General features: G+C 45.6%; 2 protein-coding genes across 4 annotated transcripts in view; one reads left to right on the forward strand and one right to left on the reverse strand.

Moving 5' to 3' along the window:
• ca12 (carbonic anhydrase XII) overlaps window positions 1-5,206 on the reverse strand; it is a 38,221-nt gene extending 33,015 nt beyond the window's left edge. Inside the window, exon 1 of one of the 2 annotated variants that reach the window (XM_064313942.1) lies at window positions 5,078-5,206. The gene's annotated coding sequence lies outside the window, so the exon portion shown is untranslated. The remainder of the gene's footprint in view (window positions 1-5,077) is intronic. The other variant, XM_064313943.1, reaches the window with a different exon arrangement.
• On the forward strand, window positions 3,696-18,685 carry usp3 (ubiquitin specific peptidase 3). 2 transcript variants are annotated; one of them, XM_064313938.1, is made up of 15 exons: window positions 3,696-4,113; window positions 7,314-7,374; window positions 7,665-7,802; window positions 9,043-9,126; window positions 10,156-10,237; window positions 10,928-11,010; window positions 12,634-12,747; window positions 13,484-13,597; window positions 14,137-14,283; window positions 14,973-15,079; window positions 15,187-15,267; window positions 15,653-15,771; window positions 16,099-16,212; window positions 16,312-16,379; window positions 16,992-18,685. In XM_064313938.1, exons 1-15 carry the CDS (start codon window positions 4,023-4,025, stop codon window positions 17,158-17,160), a joined length of 1,572 nt encoding a protein of 523 aa, XP_064170008.1. In that variant the 5' UTR covers window positions 3,696-4,022; the 3' UTR covers window positions 17,161-18,685. The 2 variants fall into 2 exon arrangements, with proteins under 2 accessions (XP_064170008.1, XP_064170009.1); XM_064313939.1 differs by lacking the exon at window positions 3,696-4,113 and adding an exon at window positions 4,201-4,371.
• Window positions 18,686-19,193: the final 508 nt, after the last annotated feature.

The raw sequence follows: 19,193 nt of genomic DNA on the forward strand, positions 1-19,193 counted from the left end.
AGTAATTACTCAGCTATGACAACTCAAATTACCTACATACTCAAACCTGCAACCTGCTTTCAAACCTGCAACTTTCAGGAGATGCTCTCTCAACATTGCAGCCATCTTGAGCCTCTTTTTTTTAAGCCTTCTCTTTGCTTTTCTCCACTGTCCCCAATGTTATCTACTGGCATAACATTCTTAACAGTCCCCTTCCTCTCCACTCTGTTGACACCATTTCAAAACAGCGCCGTGCGTTTCTCCTGAACATGTGTCTGGCAAAATCAAGTTTCTCATCAAGTTACCCTTAAATATCTTCCAAATGCTTAACAACACGCTGAAAAAATATGGACCCTTATAATTTATTTATTATAAATATAAAATTAGTAATCTTATGAATGTCCCAGACCTTTTGGAAGTCAGAAAAAGGAAGCCTCTTTACTCTCTACAAAAACAGTTAAATGACATTTGTCATGAAGAGACAATAGGGGGCGTTGTAAGATACAGATGTAAATGGTTGGAATTTGGGAAAAAAAATCAAAGAATAAAAAACTAATTTTTGAAATCTCAAAAAAAGTCATGGAAACAAGAAAATATCTAACACTTCTACATTTAGTGAACAATGCGTGTACCTCGGATACCAAAGTTCTCTCATCATACGTGTCAGAATTCTACCAGAAACTATATACATCTACTCTCGATCCCAAGGCTGCTGATTTTTTGAAGTCGGAAGTTTACATAGACTTAGGTTGAAGTCATTAAAACACATTTTTAACCACTCCACAGATTTCATGTTAGCAAACTATAGTGTTGGCAAGTCAGTTAGGACATCTACTTTGTGCATGACACAAGTAATGTTTCCAACAATTGTTTACAGACAGATTATTTCACTTTTAATTCACTATATCACAATTCCAGTGGGTCAGAAATTTACATACACCAAGTTGACTGTGCCTTTAAACAGCTTGGAAAATTCCAGAAAATTATGTCATGGAAACTTCTGATAGGCTAATTGACATTATTTGAGTCAATTGGAGGTGTGCCTGTGGATGTAATTTAAGGCCTACCTTCAAACTCAGTATCTGTTTGCTTGACATCATGGGAAAATCAAAAGAAATCAGCCAAGACCTCAGAAAGAAAATTGTGGACCTCCACAAGTCTGGTTCATCCTTGGGAGCAATTTCCAAACGCCTGAAGGTACCACATTTGTCTGTACAAACAATAGTACGCAAGTATAAACACCATGGGACCACGTATCCGTCATACCGCTCAGGAAGGAGACGGGTTCTGTCTCCTAGAGATGAACGTGCTTTGGTGCGAAAAGTGCAAATCAAACTGTTCCCTCCAGCACCTTATGAAGATGCTGGAGGGAACAGGTACAAAAGTATCTAAGCCCTATATCAACATAACCTGAAAGGCTGCTCAGCAAGGAAGAAGCCACTACTCCAAAACCGCCATTAAAAAGCCAGACTACAGTTGGCAACTGCACATGGGGACAAAGATCTTACTTTTTGGAGAAATGTCCTCTGGTCTGATGAAACAAAAATTGAACTGTTTGGCCATAATGACCATCGTTATGTTTGGAGGAAAAAGGGTGAGGCTTGCAAGCTGAAGAACACCATCCCAAACGTGAAGCACGGGGGTGGCAGCATCATGTTGTGGGGGTGCTTTGCTGCAGGAGGGACTGGTGCACTTCATAAAATAGATGGCATCATGAGGAAGGAATATTATGTGGATATATTGAAGCAACATCTCAAGACATCAGCCAGGAAGTTAAAGCTTGGTCGCAAATGGACCTAATGGACAATGACCCAAAGCATACTTCCAAAGTTGTGGCAAAATGGATTAAGGACAACAAAGTCAAGGTATTGGAGTGGCCATCACAAAGTCCTGACCTCAATCAAACTGAAAACATGTGGGCAGAACTGAAAAAGCATGTGCAAGTATGGAGGCCTACAAACCTGACTCAGTTACACCAGTTCTGTCAGGAGGAATGGGGCAAAATTCCAGAAACTTATTGTGAGAAGCTTGTGGAAGGCTACCCGAAACGTTTGAACCAAGTTAAACGATTTAAAGGCAATGCTACCAAATACTAACACAGTGTATGTAAACTTCTGACCCACTGGGAATGTGATGAAAGAAATAAAAGCTGAAATAAATAATTCTCTCTTATTATTATTCTGACATTTCACATTTTTAAAAAAAAGTTGTGATCCTAACTGGCCTAAGACAGGGAATGTTTACTAGGATTAAATGTCAGGAATTGTGAAAAAACTGAGTTTAAATGGATTTGGCTAAGGTGTATGTAAACTTTTGACTTCAACTGTAGGTATTTTCTGACTGTATTAAATAACTGGTTTTTGAATGATTTAAGGAATGTGTCATTCACAGAGACTTGTCTGTTTCTTTGAAGCAGTGGCTAATATCTTTGATCCCAAAACCAGGCAAGGATCATAATTTTTTACATAATTGGCATCCCATTGTGCTTCTGAACTCTGATTACAAACTCTTACCCTATGCCAACAGACTTAAGCATTTTTTCGTATCTGACACCCGGTAGCTTCATGTGGTGTATCAACATATCTCCAACAGCATATATTTAGTCCTAGATATCTTGGATTATCCTGAGTTCATAAATGAGGATATACTCCTTTGGACTTTATAAAGTGTTTGACATCGTGGAACACCCCTTCGTCTATGAAGCACTAAATCACTTTGCTTTTGGGAATAACATATTTCATGAAAACATTAATAGCAGTGTTTCTTTAGCTAATATCACATCTCTGAAATTTCTTATTAACAGAGGAGTTTGGTAAGACTGCTCGTTAGCTACCAAGCTTCTTAATTTATATACTGTACATTGTTGTAAAATTGAAGGTATTCAAATTGGTTGAGATACTTTGTTTATCAGTCAACTGGCTGATGATACTTGCCTTTTCTTAAAGGACAAATTTCATTTTTGATCGCTATTAACAGTGGATTATTTTAAAGCATCCAGTCTCAGTATCAATACTAAAAAGAGTGAACTAATGTCTGTACTTCATTCTGATATATCCTCAGTTAACGGTATTGAAGTTATATAGTCAGTTAGACCTTGGGATTGATATATGTAAATCCTCTTCTGAGAGAATAGCCAACTATTTTCACCCCAAAATGCGAAAAGCCAAAACAATTTAACGCTTGGCTACCAAGAGATTTCACGCTTAGTTTATCCCAATCTCTCTAATTCCATCTCTCTCAATTCAAAAACTTGTAAATTCATTGACAATTTTGTTTAAAATGTATATGGAAAAACACTATTGAATTAAATTAAATGTGCTAGATTTCAAAACTATATTTCTAAATTGAGTTAGATAAAGAAAAAGGTCTCTAATGGAAACTTATTTCTACCTTGCGACTTTAAACACTTCTTTGAAAACAATTAAATATGAATGCTTGTAAAACATTCTTTTTGCATACTAAATACAATTGTGAATAAACTAGAGCGAGACTTGGAGTGAGAGTAATCGAATGACTTGAACTTTTCTGTATTATCTGTATCCCCTGTACTAGTTTTCGTTTTGTTGGGGTTACTAATATTTACGTTAAATGTGTAAATGATGGTTTTCCTTTAATACTGATGTATTTGATGATGTGTTACACATCGTGCTGTTTTTGTACAGTTTGTTTTATCATTGTTTGCGTCATTTCCTCATCCGCCTTTCACGTTAACCACTGCCGTCTATCTGAACTGGATCCCTTCAGCGTGGATCGGATCGTCTTGTGTGAGACGAAATACGTGGCTTCGGCTTTTCTTTGGAACTGGCACGGTTGCTTTGATTTCAAATGACACGCTGTAAAAATGGAGGCAATGTGCAGTGCCTAAGCTGAATTTACATAGCTAATGTCTGCTAGCTTGCGCTGTTTATAAGAAAGCCACATAAGCCGAACTGACGCAGACGCTTGCTAGCACCGAGAAACCAAGGTGCAGCTAGCAGTGTCTTCAATTTATAAAGCCATACCGTCCCCTGACTTGAAGCTACCAAGCTTGCTATTTAGTTCTAATGGAGTGCCCGCATCTCAACTCCAGTGTATGCCTTGCTGTGGATTCTTCCCGGTTCCCAAACGGCTCTCCGTCTTCCTGGTGCTGTAGCGGTAAGTCTTGGTCCCCCAAGTATAGAAGGGTTCGACTGAAGTCGGCGACGTTAGCAAGCTGGGTGGTTATGGGCCTGTGTTTAAAGGAAGATGCCAGTTTCCTGTTGTTTTCGTGGTCACCGCTTCGCGTTGGCTCAGTACCTTCTAACGTTAGTTTACTACCGTGATATGTTGCTTACCGTTAGCTAACATTGGCTAGCTAAGTGCTTATGCGTGAGGTCGATTCGGTGCTGCTAATATCAGCTATATTTCACGCAGGTAACCAGTTTACTTATAAGATAATTGAAATGGTCGCCAGCTAGCGAACTTTTTGTGAAGCACTGGCTGCTCAGTTAACCGACTGGATAGCAAAGCCTGCGTACATTTTCCTGAGAAGAGCCTGGGTGTAGTTGGATAGCTTCTTATGCTAGCGGGTGCATTCTTTTGTTGGTGAGGTTAAACTGACAGAACTTTCTAGCGTCACACCAAACTTTGGCTAGGCAATTAGCTGGGCAGGTAGTTATGCCAAGTTGACAGTGATCCGTTTAAAATAAGAAACGAACGAAATATGCGCGTTTAGAAAACACGAAGCAAAAATTGTTACCATAAACGGTCCTAATTAAATCTGAACTGCATTGAAGGAGTTTACTTCTGAAGTGAATGTTGTACACTTGTGCGTGAGCTTAAAATATTAATCTGGGTTTTACCATCCTGTGCTGATGTGCTCATTATAGTTAACGCAAAATTAGATGCAACGTTAGTACAAGTAACTGCGAAAATAAAGGAAACCCCAGCCGTATTACCACGGCTTCGACAGAAAGTTTCGACACACTTTTCTGGATAAAATATTTGTAGTGAACGGATTCGGTGATTGTCGGTTTATCCTTATATCTGACTTCAGTGCTCGGACATCATGGTTGATGAGTATGTGCTTTCAACCAGTTTCCCCTAGCTGATGAGGACTTTCCCCCTATACTTGGATTACCTTAGTCACTCGTGAAACCTCAGCAAGTTCAGCAGTCTTTGTCGCTGAAGCGTCTGCCGAATCTACAACCCCCGCTCCATCACTGGTATCTTTTCATCTAGTCGCCAATATAATGGGCAAGTGGGCCTGCCCAGCATTTTTATACTCAATCCAATCAAGCTAGGATGTTAATTCCTTAATTGGTTTAGGGGCTACCCCTTTGTAGAAGCACCTGCATTCAATGTACTTTGTAACCCTCATTTAATAAAGTGTTTCCTTTAGGCTATTTCTGCAGTTATATTGTACTAATGTGTGAAAGCTAGTATTTACTGAATACTGCTCTGCGTCACTCCACTTATTTATGGTGCATGGCAGTTCTGTTATACTGTTGAATTAATTGTGACATTTAAGCACTTCCTGGTCATTTATCCACAGTGAGGCAAGAGAAAGATTTCTCCTCAGCTGCATAGAGATACATTTTGACCTGCAAAGGGTTCTTTATGGCAGGGGTGCAAATGGGCCTATACATTTCAGGATTTTGTACCAACTTCTGCCTTTAATTATTTAATTGGTTCAATCTTATTTTGACCTGACATTTGCATAAACACTAATTACAGCCCCAGACTGCAAGTGTATCCTGAAGGTTTTACTGTGCTCAGGTACAGGAGTTAACCAGCGTAGTTTATTGAGCAGTCTGAAAAGCAAAACGAAGGTAACCTGTTGGTACAAAAGCCAGCATGCAGCCTGGCCCTCCAGGACTGCTGTTGTGTGCCCCTGCTGTATAGCAAGTCTGATAAGTGCATCAGTCCTCACCAGTTTCATTGTTGTAATGCTAATTTTGCTCTGCATAATTGTACTAAGAAATGGAGTCCTCCCAGTGTAGGTTGCTTGCTCAGTTTTTATCGTCTGAAAATTGGCTCCTGGTAACAGAAGCAGGTCCTGCAAGAACGGGTTTGCCATGCTGAAATTTTCCACATTTGCACAGCATGACAGAGTGGCTAGGTTTCCCGGGAATGGTACGTTCCTTAGCAACGGGTAATTCAGAGGCTTGTTGTGTTTGCAGTGAGAAAAGGTGATGATGGTAATTGGTGCAAAAACCTCTTTTTTTCCCTTGCATAATGAGGGGAATACGTTAAAAGCGTGGACAGCTTGCTGCACCAGCACGTTTCTCTCCACAGCTGGATTTGGCACAAACATGTGGATGTGCACTGGCAGCAGCGGTATCATAGTGAACATTTGTTTGTTTGTGGATGTGTGTGTGTGTTTAGGCATGCGTAATAATATTGAGGCTGTATCGACTGATCATGGCTTAACACAAGCTTGTTGGTATTGGCCTGGTGCAAAGATTATGGTCGATACTATGATGCAACAGACATGAGGCTTTGCATTTAATGCAGACGCTGTAAATTATGTGCAAATGTCACGCTCAAAAATATCCTAATTCTAGTCCACTCAACCTCTTATTAAATTTTTTACTTTATGGTTTTTGCTAGCCATATTCACAAGTAGAGCTATTGAAAGATTCATTAACTGTCTAGATCCAAGCTCTCTGTTCCACAATAAAGTAAGAAAGTTGCAGTATTTTGTTGTGTATATATAAAATACATTAAAATTTTCCTTCATAATTGCACGTCTGTGCTTATGTACCCCTTCCATAAATGTGGACACTTGCTTGCTGGTTCCCATTTGTGCTGTAATGTAAAACATGGCAGTATTGGCAATGGCCCGTCTGGCCAGACAAATTTCAGTTATTGATGTCAGCCCCCAGAATTTCCATATCATACATCCCTTTTTTATTTGTATTTCTTTAGATTCTTGCATGGTGTGGCAGGCTTTGCCTCGCAATTCGGGTCTTCGTTGCTCTTCGGACCTCTGGTCTCCTTAGCAACGACCAGCCGTCTGATGGCCTCTTATTAGAGCTGCAGCCTCGCAAGATCCGCCGTCATCTAACAAACGAGGACTTGCTAAGCAGGGGCGCTTGAGTGAAGCTACAGCTGTCCTGTGTTTCAGTTAAAACCTCATATTTTCACTTCTGGACTGATGAACCCCGTTCTGACACTAAAGGGAGCGTGGAACCAGATTAGGCTGTACACATGGGAACGGCTGGTAATGGGATGTCTCGATGAGTGCCTTTTAAGACGCGTAGTTTTGATGCACAGTATTGTTCTTCCAGGATTCGGCCGTGCCCCCGCACACAGCCATGCACTTATGACTCATGGCCACAGGGGCTCTAATTGCTACACGTTCTGTTTTCCAGTTTGCCGGTCAAACAAAAGCCCCTGGGTGTGTCTTACCTGCTTGAACGTGCATTGTGGAAGGTAAGAACCGCTTTGCAGTAGTCACATTTAGGCTAACGCATTTCTCTTTTTAGTAAATGCCCAATAGGTTAATTAATGTATTACTGCGTGAGTACCGTTACAGTAACTGCTGTGGTCATTGGCCTTTATCTGTGCTGTCATGACACCAGGATTAAGAATTTTTAAAAGGTTATTTGATTTAGAGTTGCCTATAATCAGGTGACTGGTGCTGGGCTATTTAACAATTAGATAAATTACAGCACAATGAATCTGTTTTTAAGTTTTTACAGCTAACCCCTTTTCTTTGAAAGGTATGTGAATGGTCATGCGAAGAAGCACTTTGAGGACACACAGAGCCCTGGGGGCAGCCAGAGGAGATGTGAGAAGCAGGAGAAGGAGAGGACGCAACACTCGGTCTGCATGGACTGCAGCAGTTACAGCACGTACTGGTGAGCGCCAGCCCCTCCTCCACCCCTTAGCCCCGCCTCCACCCCTTAGCCCCGACTCTACCCCTCTGGCCTGGCCCATTGCCTTCGCCCCAGCCCAGCAAAGACCTGGGGCCCTGAATTACCCAGCAGCCACTAATTGTGTATCCACATAAATGAATGTGCTTCTGTGCTTTATGGGGAGTTTGATTTTAAAAAAGCAGTGGACGGGCTCCTGCTTTGCATGATTCTTTGCAGGCAGGAACTGTGGGTGCAGCCTGTAGTTCCTTCTATAGGAGGATTATGAAATGGAGGGAAGTATTTTCTCACAGGGATGTGGGGGAGGGAAATGGAATGTGACCCCTTCCTGATAATGATCTGCGGTTTGGTTGAACCTCCTCATTTTTTCCTTTTGTGGATTTTGCCCTGCGCAGTGACTTTCATTAAGCAAGATATGCCTTTAAAGAATACAATAAACCTCTAAAATGTTTTTTCCGGCCTATTTCACAGGCGTGCCTGGACGTTCTGCATTGTGCAATTTGGTGGGTGAAAATCCTGCTGCCTTTACTTTATGAAAGATGACTCCCTTACTGAATGCTTCATCACTCTTTTCTAATAAGGCCTGCTCAGTGAGTCCTGCAGTATTAGGGTGCGCTAATTGTTCTGGCTATAGAACACAGGGTCATTGAATATCAGTTATCTCCTCTCTCGATGGCCAAGAGAGAAGAAAGAGAGCTGGCGGTGGATTGGGAGGAGCTGGCTCACAGGCGCGGCGTCCCCCGCTAACCCTCGTTCACCCTGGATGGGAGTTACAGGCCGCCCCCGCTGGGGGAGTCCTGTTACAGTGCGCTGCTATTCCGATGCAGCCATGCCTGCTGGGGGCCCGCTCTCCCTCGCCGCCTCGCCAAAGGTTTACGGCTCAGCTCGTCTGTCTGCTCAGCGAGTGCGTGTCTGCACCGGTCTCTGACTGGAAACAGAGCGCGTCTGGCTTCAGCACACAGCCCACTGAAACAGAGACAAATCTGGCTCCTGCGTGTGTTCTGCTGAAACGGGATCTAATGTGCCTTCACTATGAATTCTACTGGGAAAGGGCTAATCTGTCTTCAGTGTGCGTTTTACTGAAATGGGGTCTAGTTGCATTAAGTGTGGATTGTACATACGAGCAAGGAGGTGGGAGGTTTGAACGGGTCACTTTTTGTCTTCATATGTTCAGGCTGAATGTTTGGTGGGCACTGCCTGATGGGAGTTGTATTTCTTTGCTCAGCTACAGGTGCGATGACTTCGTCGTAAACGACAGCAAGCTGGGCCTGGTGCAGAAGGTGAGGGAGCACCTGCAGAGCTTGGAAAAGTGAGTAAAGGCGAAAGCGAGAGGTGGCTTCACTGCTGCTGAAATGCAAACCTGGCAACGAAGAGTCTGTTTTCTCTTATCTTACTGTTGGGCACGAAGAACAGTCTGTCCAAGCCTGCTATGTGACTGTTATTTTTATTTTTGCCTTGTAAATTGTCTTACTGATGTTTTGGCCTTGTGAGCATAAATTGTCCTTGGAGTAACACATTGGAGACTAAGTTGATAAAGATAGCCATTTTCTTCTCTCTGTTCAGTTTTTTTTACTTTGTTATTTTCTTAATCACGTGATCCTGGTGCATTTTCCAGGGGGTCTGGAGCAAAGCATAAGAAAGCAGCAGTAACATGCTAGCTATGGAACTGATGGAAGCATCCCAGAGTGACTTTGTTTCTGTCCCACAGTTGACTTTCATTTTGTGATTATGTCCTCTCTTTGAGTGACCTTTTCAGGTAATATATAGGCCTAAGTGAGCATTCGATTTTAGCATCTTGAATAGCAGTCTGTATTTTTACCATTAGCTTTTGCAGACTGTTACTAAGGGTACCTGAGAAACTCACAGGATTTATAAACCAATGACCTCTTCTAAAGAATATTAGAATATTTAGAATATTGGGACTGCATTGTGTAGCCTGTAAGGATGTAGAATTTCCTTTGCTGTTATTTTTGTTAAGATTATTATAGTTGTACACTATCTGAATGAATGAATTGGTTACATTCATTTCATAAGAAAGATTGTGCAGTCTGCAGATTATATGACATGAAGTTCACTTTAGCGGGTACTTAAGATCCACATCTGAAACTGACAGAATGGACCTTTGGGGCGCGTTTCCTCTGGTTCTGATAAGAATGTGCCAGGTAGGGGAAATTGCGCAGCAGCAGCAGCAGCAGCAGTAGCACAGGAGCACCGATTCTGCTGTACAGCCTGTGGCTTTTGTGATGTCCTGAGCGCAGGCCTGGCGTGTGTTTGTGCGTCTGATGTGCAGCGTGTGTTTGTGCGTCTGATGTGCAGCGTGTGTTTGTGTGCCACACAGCTCTGTGTTTGTGGCCCATCGCCATAGGAAGAGGAAGCTGCTGGATGGCTCGCCTCTCAACAGTAAGCTGCTAAAAGACAGTGTAAGTTTGACAAGCTTAAAACTAGCCCACACCGTGCAAATATGTCCACCAAACTGACTTCTCCAGGCCTACAAAAAGATATGTATTATGTTTATATTGTATAATTTGTTTTTTGTAACATTTTGATTTTAACATAATTGTTTAGTCAGTGGTGTTTTTAAATGTATGTAGACCCACTGTGTGTGTTTAAAAGAGGAAAAGTTCCGACTTCTGCGTGCTGAACCGCATTACCACATGTAGTGGCCATTTCGTATTTAAGCTCAGGTTCATGACAGAACCCAGAGGGAAATCTCATCACTGGTGTAAGAGCTGTGTTTTGAGTTACTGAAGGTTTTCCCTGCTACACACACGCCCACACTATATGCGTGTGCGCACTTTCACAGACACCTTAACATGTACTGCACAGGCGTGCTGCACACATACATTGCTCGTTCGCGTTGACACATTGTGCGTTAGCAGCAGCATGGCGCAGTCTTTGGGCCCAGTTGGTCCTGTGGAGCAGCAGTCTTATCTGCCGCACAGTTCTGCTGTGTTCAGACGGACAGGCGTGTCGCCCTGAGGCCCCGTCCTCTGGGCAGACTCGTCACAGCTCAGACAGGAAACCCGGCGCGACCTGGCGCTAGCAGAGTTCAGCGGAGGCTAGCTCTGCGCGTGCGTGACCTTTAACGAGTTTCGCTCTTGTCTTTAAAGGGCGGAGCCTCTGCTCTCTGCGCCACCGGCCTTCGGAACCTGGGGAACACCTGCTTCATGAACGCCATCCTGCAGTCCCTCAGGTACAGAGTCCTGCTGGGACAGCCTGGTGTGTCCCACTCCTAGCCCTCCAAACGCAGGCTGCAGTCTGCAGCCCCTCAGGTACAGAGTCCCGCTGGGACAGCCTGGTGTGTCCCACTCCTAGCCCTCCAAACGCAGGCTGCAGTCTGCAGCCCCTCAGGTACAGAGTCCCGCTGGGACAGCCTGGTGTGTCCCACTTCTGCCCCTCCAAACGCAGGCTGCAGTCTGCAGCCCCTCAGGTACAGAGTCCCGCTGGGATAGCCTGGTGTGTCCCACTCCTACCCCTCCAAACGCAGGCTGCAGTCTGCAGCCCCTCTGTGGCCAATCATCCGTCAGTAATTCTGTGTGGGGTGTAGCCAGGGGATTAATCATCTTCCTGGGCACAGGAGGGAGGAGAAACACTGAAATGTCACTGAAATGTCAATCACTCAGTCACTCACACGCTCGCTCACACACTCACTCACATGCTCACTCACACACTCACTCACATTCCCTTGCTCGCTCACTCACACACTCACTCACATGCTCACTCACACATTCACTCGCTCACTCACACACTCACTCACATGCTCACTCACACACTCACTCACATGCTCACTCACACACTCACTCACATGCTCACTCACACATTCCCTCGCTCGCTCACTCACACACTCACTCACATGCTCACTCACACACTCGCTCGCTCACTCACACACTCACTCACATGCTCACTCACACACTCGCTCACATGCTCACTCACACACTCGCTCGCTCACTCACACACTCACTCACATGCTCACTCACACATTCACTCGCTCGCTCACTCACACACTCACTCACATGCTCACTCACACATTCACTCGCTCGCTCACTCACACACTCCTCACTCTCACCACCCTTCCCTCGCTCGCTCACTCACACACTCACTCACATGCTCACTCACACACTCACTCACATGCTCACTCACACACTCACTCACATGCTCACTCACATGCTCACTCACACATTCACTCGCTCGCTCACTCACACACTCACTCACATGCTCACTCACATGCTCACTCACATGCTCACTCACATGCTCACTCACACATTCACTCGCTTGCTCACTCACACACTCACTCACATGCTCACTCACACATTCACTCGCTCGCTCACTCACACACTCACTCACATGCTCACTCACACATTCGCTCGCTCACTCACACACTCACTCACATGCTCACTCACACATTCACTCGCTCACTCACACACTCGCATGCTCACTCACACGCTCGCTCGCTCACTCACACACTCGCTCACTCACACACTCGCTCGCTCACTCACACACTCACTCACATGCTCACTCACACATTCACTCGCTCACTCACACACTCGCATGCTCACTCACACATTCACTCGCTCACTCACACACTCGCATGCTCACTCACACACTCGCTCCACAGCGGCTGTGTCAGCATGCCCTCGGTTCCGTTATATTTTCATTTTCCGTCCTCGTTCTGGGGGAGACGGCGGGAGAGGGTGCGGGGTACGGGACCGAAAGGGAAAGCAGTGGTTTAGGAGCGCCGCCGCACTGCGGGTACCACGCCGTGCCACGCCCTGTCGGCTCACGCGCTCCGTTCTTTCCCCCCGCGTTTCTCTTCCAGCAACATCCAGCAGTTCTGCTGCTATTTCAAAGAGCTGCCGGCGGTGGAGCTGCGCAGTGGGAAGACTGCAGGGAGGAGAATGTACCACACCAGGAGCCAGGGGGATTCCAGTGTGTAAGGCCCACTTGGTTTCTTCCACATGAAAAGGAGCATTCTTTAAGACTTAAGTCCTCAGTGAGCCTGAGCACGCTGGATTTCTTGCGAAGCGCAGGGTGGTTCTTCGTAGGTCTTTAAGAGCCTGTTGTACGAGCGAGGCCTGGGGGGTGAGCAGAGCTCTTAAATGAAAGGAAAAGGACTTTGTTTTAGCGGCTTGTTACCAAGGGTTTCCAGTAGCTCTCAGAGCAGTTTTAAGTGTTCTGTAGGTCTGTGCCCGTTTCTCTTTCCCAGACGGCTGCGTGAGCTCTCGGCAAAGCCCTGCTCTGTTCAAGATGTTTACGTACTGTGGGCTGGTGGAATTTTCCATCATAACAAAGGCATGCTTAGCAAGGCCTGTTTGCTTTTAACAGTCAGGGCCATAAGAGTAGCACAAAGTGACGGCGTGTTCAGGGCCTGGTAGCGGACCCTGTGCAGTGGAAGCTGCGCTGTGCTGTGCACAGATCTGTGGGCTGAAGGGAGGCTTGCGGTGTGAGGGGCCGCATCTCTCCTCTTTCCGTCCCCTTTGATAACAGCGTGCACTCTAATGAGAAGTCAGTTGGCACACAGGGATGTGAGGGGTGGCTGGGTGCGGGGTTTGGTGTGAGCGGGCATTCAGGCGGGCGGTGCGGGGGCGCAGGTGCCAAACGGGCGGGCCAGCTGCCTGCCGACGCACCGCTCAATGCGTCTCTGTTCCCCGTCTTCCCCCCCTGCACAGCTCCCTCGTGGAGGAGTTCCGGAAGACTCTCTGCTCCCTCTGGCAGGGCAGCCAGACGGCCTTCAGCCCCGAGTCCCTGTTCTACGTCGTGTGGAAAATAATGCCAAATTTCAGGTAACTGCTGAACGGCTCTGAGCGCACTTCTGATTTTTTTTTTTCCAACAGTTTATGAATTTGTGTACAGGAAATTTTGTAATTCTCTTGTTTTTTCTGTCATTAAAAAACCACCTTGCTGAATATGAATTGATAAATGTATATAGCTGGTGGGTGGCGTATTCAGCTGTTGTCATATCCACACTGTGAAGACGTGGCTATCGGCAGTGGAAGCTGTGATGCCTGTGCTAGGCTGGGTGAATGTTTTCCAAAGGAACAGAAACACTGATGAGTAGTCAAACACAGCTCATCCTAAAGAGAACCTCTCCCCCTCAAAAAGGTACATTAGACAGATGGGGAGACCTTACGAAACAGTTACATTTTACAGATTCAGAAATCCAAAACTTTGTGCTAAATTGGGCCAGTGGTGGAGAGCAGAAGCTTCATTCATACGGGACTCCTGTGAAAGACCACGGGGTCCCGGGAGAGTGTCACAGCTGTCTTTCATCCTGCTGGAGGAGAGACGTGAAAAGGCTCATCCCTCGCTCCTCTGCCTGCAGGGGGTACCAGCAGCAGGACGCCCACGAGTTCATGCGCTACCTGCTGGACCACCTTCACCTGGAGCTGCAGGGGGGCCGCAACGGGGCGGCCCGCTCCACCCTCCCCCAGGACGGGGTCAAGCTCCCCGCCGGGGGCAAATGCTGCATGTAGGAGACCCTCCAGCCCTCCAGCCCTGCACCCTCTGCACCTCTCCCAAAATCACACCCTTAGAATGTGGTCTAATGGGTGTCTGTGTGGGACATTGGGGATGAACAGATGTCTGTTATGATAGGGGGTGCATATACTATTTACTTTAACATATTTAGACATGTGAGAGGGAAACCTTCGTAATGATGTGCTTAGTAAATGGTAAATGGACTGCATTTATATAGCGCTTTTATCCAAAGCGCTTTACAATTGATGCCTCTCATTCGCCAGAGCAGTTAGGGGTTAGGGGTTAGGCGTCTTGCTCAAGGACACTTCGACATGCCCAGGGCGGGGTTTGAACCGGCAACCCTCCGACTGCCAGACAATCGGTCTTACCTCCTGAGCTATGTCGCCCCTTAGTCATAAATGCAGTGTATGTGCCAGAGCACGGGATTGGAACAGCATGGTGTGCAAAAGGAGCGTGTTAAAAATGGACCCAGCTGTGTGAGTCCAGGTGCTTCACGCAGCAGGAGGTAACCCTCGCCGCGCTGGTCGGACGTTTGACTGGATGCGCGTGCCTGTCTGTCTGGGTGCTCTGTAAAACACTGTCCTCCATGTGTTGTAAGTCTGCAGATTCCATAAGCACCCACCCGTGAAGGCTGCTGTTTTTAAGTCCTTGCATTTCAGCGCAGGCGTCCTGTTCCCTCAGAAATGGGACCTCCACTGTGGTCACCTCCATATTCGGCGGCATGCTGCAGAACGAGGTCAACTGCTTGATATGTGGGACCGAATCCCGCAAGTTTGACCCATTCCTCGGTGAGCCCTGACCGCCCCTCAGCAGCTACGTGGGCCAGAATGCAGCCTCGCTGCTGCTCCTGCTCCTGCTCCTCTCGCTGATCCTGCCGTTTGTGTGTCTCTCTCAGACCTTTCCTTAGACATTCCCAGCCAGTTCAGAAACAAGCGAACAAAGAATCAGGAGAGCGGACCAATTTGCACCTTGCGCGGTAAGCCCTGTCTTTAGAAAGGTTCGAAACGGTGGCTGTCAGCCGTGAGATCCATGATTTTGTGTGGAGTGTCTTGTTACCCTGAGGTACTAGTGCTGTACTGGATGCTCTGCCCTTAACCACTCCCCTCCAAGACTGCCGATTATAAGCCCAGATCAGAACGGTTTTTAAGATTCAATGGGAAATAATTATTGTCTTAGGCGTACCGAGCTGAATATCTGTTGTGAAAGTAGAGTATCTGTGGCCCTCGTGTGTCGTTATGTAGGAGTAGCCTACATTTTTTCCAAGCGTGTTGTGCCCTGTGATTGTTCTGAATCTGAGGCTCAGAAATGAGAGGCTGAGTTTGCTGGAGACGAGTGTGTTTGTGTGTGTCTGCATGTTTCAGACTGCCTGCGCAGTTTCACAGACCTGGAGGAACTTGACGAAACGGAGCTCTATGTGTGCCACAAGTGTAAAAAAAGACAGAAATCCACCAAGAAATTTTGGATCCAGAAGCTGCCGAAGGTTAGGTGTTGATATTTTTTTAAAGGTGTGAACAGTTCCTGTGATACATGTGTCAGACTGAATTTATCGGGATTTTTTCTGTGCACATTTCCTGAGGCACATGCAAGGGATGCTGGGATTCAAAATCATTTTTGTCTGCTTGATTTATTTAGCAGTGAGGGAGAATTGAGGAAATTTGAGCTGCTACTTTTCAGTACTGGCATTTTAGAAGTACACATGGAAAACTAATATATGATTTCTGCAAATCATTAACTTTAAAAATGAGGAGTATTTCCATAACGATATTCACTTAAACTACTCATTTTACAATCCATACTCCTGGGGTAGGTCCTTTGCTTGCACCTGAAGCGATTTCACTGGACGGCCTATCTCAGGAACAAGATAGACACCTACGTGGAGTTCCCGGTGCGAGGCTTGGACATGAAGGGCTACTTGCTGGAGGTGAACACTTTTTGCTTCTTTGTTCAGTCTGGCCGTAGGTGAACAAAGCCAGTTAAAAACTGACTGTGTTGCTCTGCTTTGTCTCCCTCTGGTGGTCAGCCTGAGAACAGCGGTCCAGAGAGCTGCCTATATGACCTCGCTGCGGTGGTGGTGCATCACGGGTCTGGGTGAGTTGTGTGCGTCATGGCCACTCTCACGTGGCAGATGTTATCGAGCCCTGCTGCGCCTAACTGCAGCCATGGCAACCCAAACACTTGGCTTTCTTGACATTTGTGCACCGATAATAAATGTTTTCAGGGGCTCTCTTCACCCAGAGCTATTGTATATATGTTGAGCCAACAGAGCCGTTACAGAGCACATTGAATGTAAAATGTGTCATCCAAAAGACTGTGTCCCCAGTGTGCTGCTTTGAGCTCATCAGTGTCCTAATTTTGTGAGGCGAGCACCAAAAACACAGACACCTGCCATTATTCCTGCAAATGAGTGAATGCCCTGCAGAACTGGCCTGTAAAAAGATGTGGGACAAGGTACCTCTGCCCCACCCATCTCTTATCAGCTCTAACTGTCCTGCTCTTTATTTGTGGCTCTGGCCCCTTTTCTTCTGTTGGCCACTAGGTGGTAGTATTGCATAATAATACCATCATGCTCAGGAAACCTGTTGTTCTGCTTCCATTTGCTATTCATTCTGAACATCATGACGATAGGATTGTACAGTAGATTTTGTAGGGCTTTGCATCTGTGTTCCATTTGATGTGTTCATTTTTATTTGCTTTTTTAAGTGTGGGTTCGGGACACTACACTGCCTACGCCTCTCACGAGGGCCGCTGGTTCCACTTCAACGACAGCACAGTGACGCCGACGGACGAGGACACGGTGGTGAAGGCCAAGGCCTACATCCTCTTCTACGTGGAGCGGCCGGCTAAGCCAGGCGCCGAGCCCAAACTTTAACGTCCACGCGGCCCAGAGTCCCCCCCCCACCCCACCCCCCATACGACAGGACGATCACACAGTGCTCCGTCACCCTCATCCCACCCACACAGCTTACCTCCTTTCACCGTGCACTTTCCCCTCCATTTCTCTCCCGCTCTGTATCTGTACTGTTATCATTTCAAAGTGAATTTAAAAAAAAATCTCATCCGTGAACCTCGGCAAAAATCTTAATTGCTGCTTCTTTTCTTTTTTCCTTTTTAAGAAACATTATTAGTGACTCATTGTTTGCCTATGCCTTGCCTCATATTACATTCCTCTCTCCTGAGGCTTATTTCCTCTTGTCATAGATTCCAAAGGAAATTGTTTACTTTGTTCTCAGTGAAAGTGAGGTCCTGAAGACTGAGGACACGTTGTGTGTTCACCGCAGCTACAGAGCACAGCCCTGGAATCTGTAGTTCCCCTCACATGTGCATTCACTGCCTGACTCGCCCACTGAGTGTGTGAGCAGAATCCACAGTAATGGCATTTCACCACTGGGGGGTGAAAGAAGACTAGCAATTTGAAGCGTTTCTGCTCTGATCCCGTTTTAGCCTGAAGAGGTAGTTCAACGTGACCTGTTTCCTGTAGCTGTGTAATTACATGTCGGCCTGCCAGTTTGATTGTCATCTTTACTACCATGACTTCAGTGGCGAGCAGGCCAATGCCTCTAAGCAGTACTGACTGAGCCATCAATGCAGTTTCAAGTAGACAGCAGGCTTCTGCTGGTGCCTTCAAAATGATGTTGTGCATATGTAGGACACCAACATTCACCAGCAAATGGTGTGAACGTCCTCCCTAAACGATTGATTTAACCTTTGAGCTGCTTATGGTTTGCGTGCACTTTTGAAAAGATGTGGGTGCACCAAACTTAACGTCACGATAGACCGATGCATGTGGAGTGGGTTGCAAGAGGACTTTAGGTCCCTTCATGGGGTCTCGAACGCAACTTTTTTTTTGTTGTTAAATAATGAACCAATTAAATGTGAAAACTGCCTTTTGTAGGAAGAGCATCAGTGTATCATTTTTTGCTTGTTCTTGATAATCCGTTGTGTGTTTTTTAGTGGGAGTTTATTGTGATGTTTTTGAAATCATAAATGTTCAGTATATGATTATCATGCACTATTTAGAATAATGCTGCCAGAATTATTTGTAAAGGGGGAGAACAAGGTTGTGTTTATTGTCGAGAATGCAGTCTTTCACTTTCGTTTCTTTTAAATTAGGTAGTTCCAAGTTCAGTTACTTGGAGAGATGCAAATGGAATGGAGCTGGTAGGTTATTACTGTCTGTCCTGCGCCACTTTGCATTTCTTCCCTGAAAATTCCACTGATCCCAGGCGTGTACCGGTGCTCCTCAGCCATACGCTGCTCAGTGCTGATCAGAGTGGTCTGGTGATCTCCATCAAAGGAAGGGGGCTCAGTGTGTTGATGCTCTCAGACGTGACCCAAATATAGGTTGCTCTTGTCTTTTTTCATGAAATAAAAAGGACAAAGTCTTGCTGCTTTTACTCTCTCCTTGTGCGTGGTATTGATTGGGACACTTCTGAAAGTGTAGTTTTGAAATGCGAGGAGTCTGGTAAGTTTTCTCAAAAGTCTTCATTTCCAACGTGCATTTCAAGACGGAGCGAGAGGGACACTGTTTTTCTAAGGAGTTTACATGGAATCTGGATCCATATACCACTTTCTTTGAGGTTCAACTGTTGCAACTGTGTGATTGTGGGTAATGAGCTCCAGCTAAACTGGTTCCCAAGGAAACAGGATTGAGTTGATGGAGATATCCACTTAACCCCTGAACGTCCTGTCTTTCACAGGAACTGTTGATGTAGGACCAGCTGACCTTGTTCCTCTTTCCTTTCTTACATTTATTTTCTATGCCCTGCTTTATTGCATCTTTGTAGGTACATGTTCCTCAGTTAATTTCAGGGCATTGTATCCTGCCACAACAGGACCACAGTAATACTACACAAGCAGTTTCATGAAGTTAAAATACACAAGGCTCTGAAGACTCCAAACATA

Source organism: Anguilla rostrata, chromosome 16, assembly GCF_018555375.3.
Source record: "Anguilla rostrata isolate EN2019 chromosome 16, ASM1855537v3, whole genome shotgun sequence".
In the NCBI taxonomy this organism is placed as follows: domain Eukaryota; kingdom Metazoa; phylum Chordata; class Actinopteri; order Anguilliformes; family Anguillidae; genus Anguilla; species Anguilla rostrata.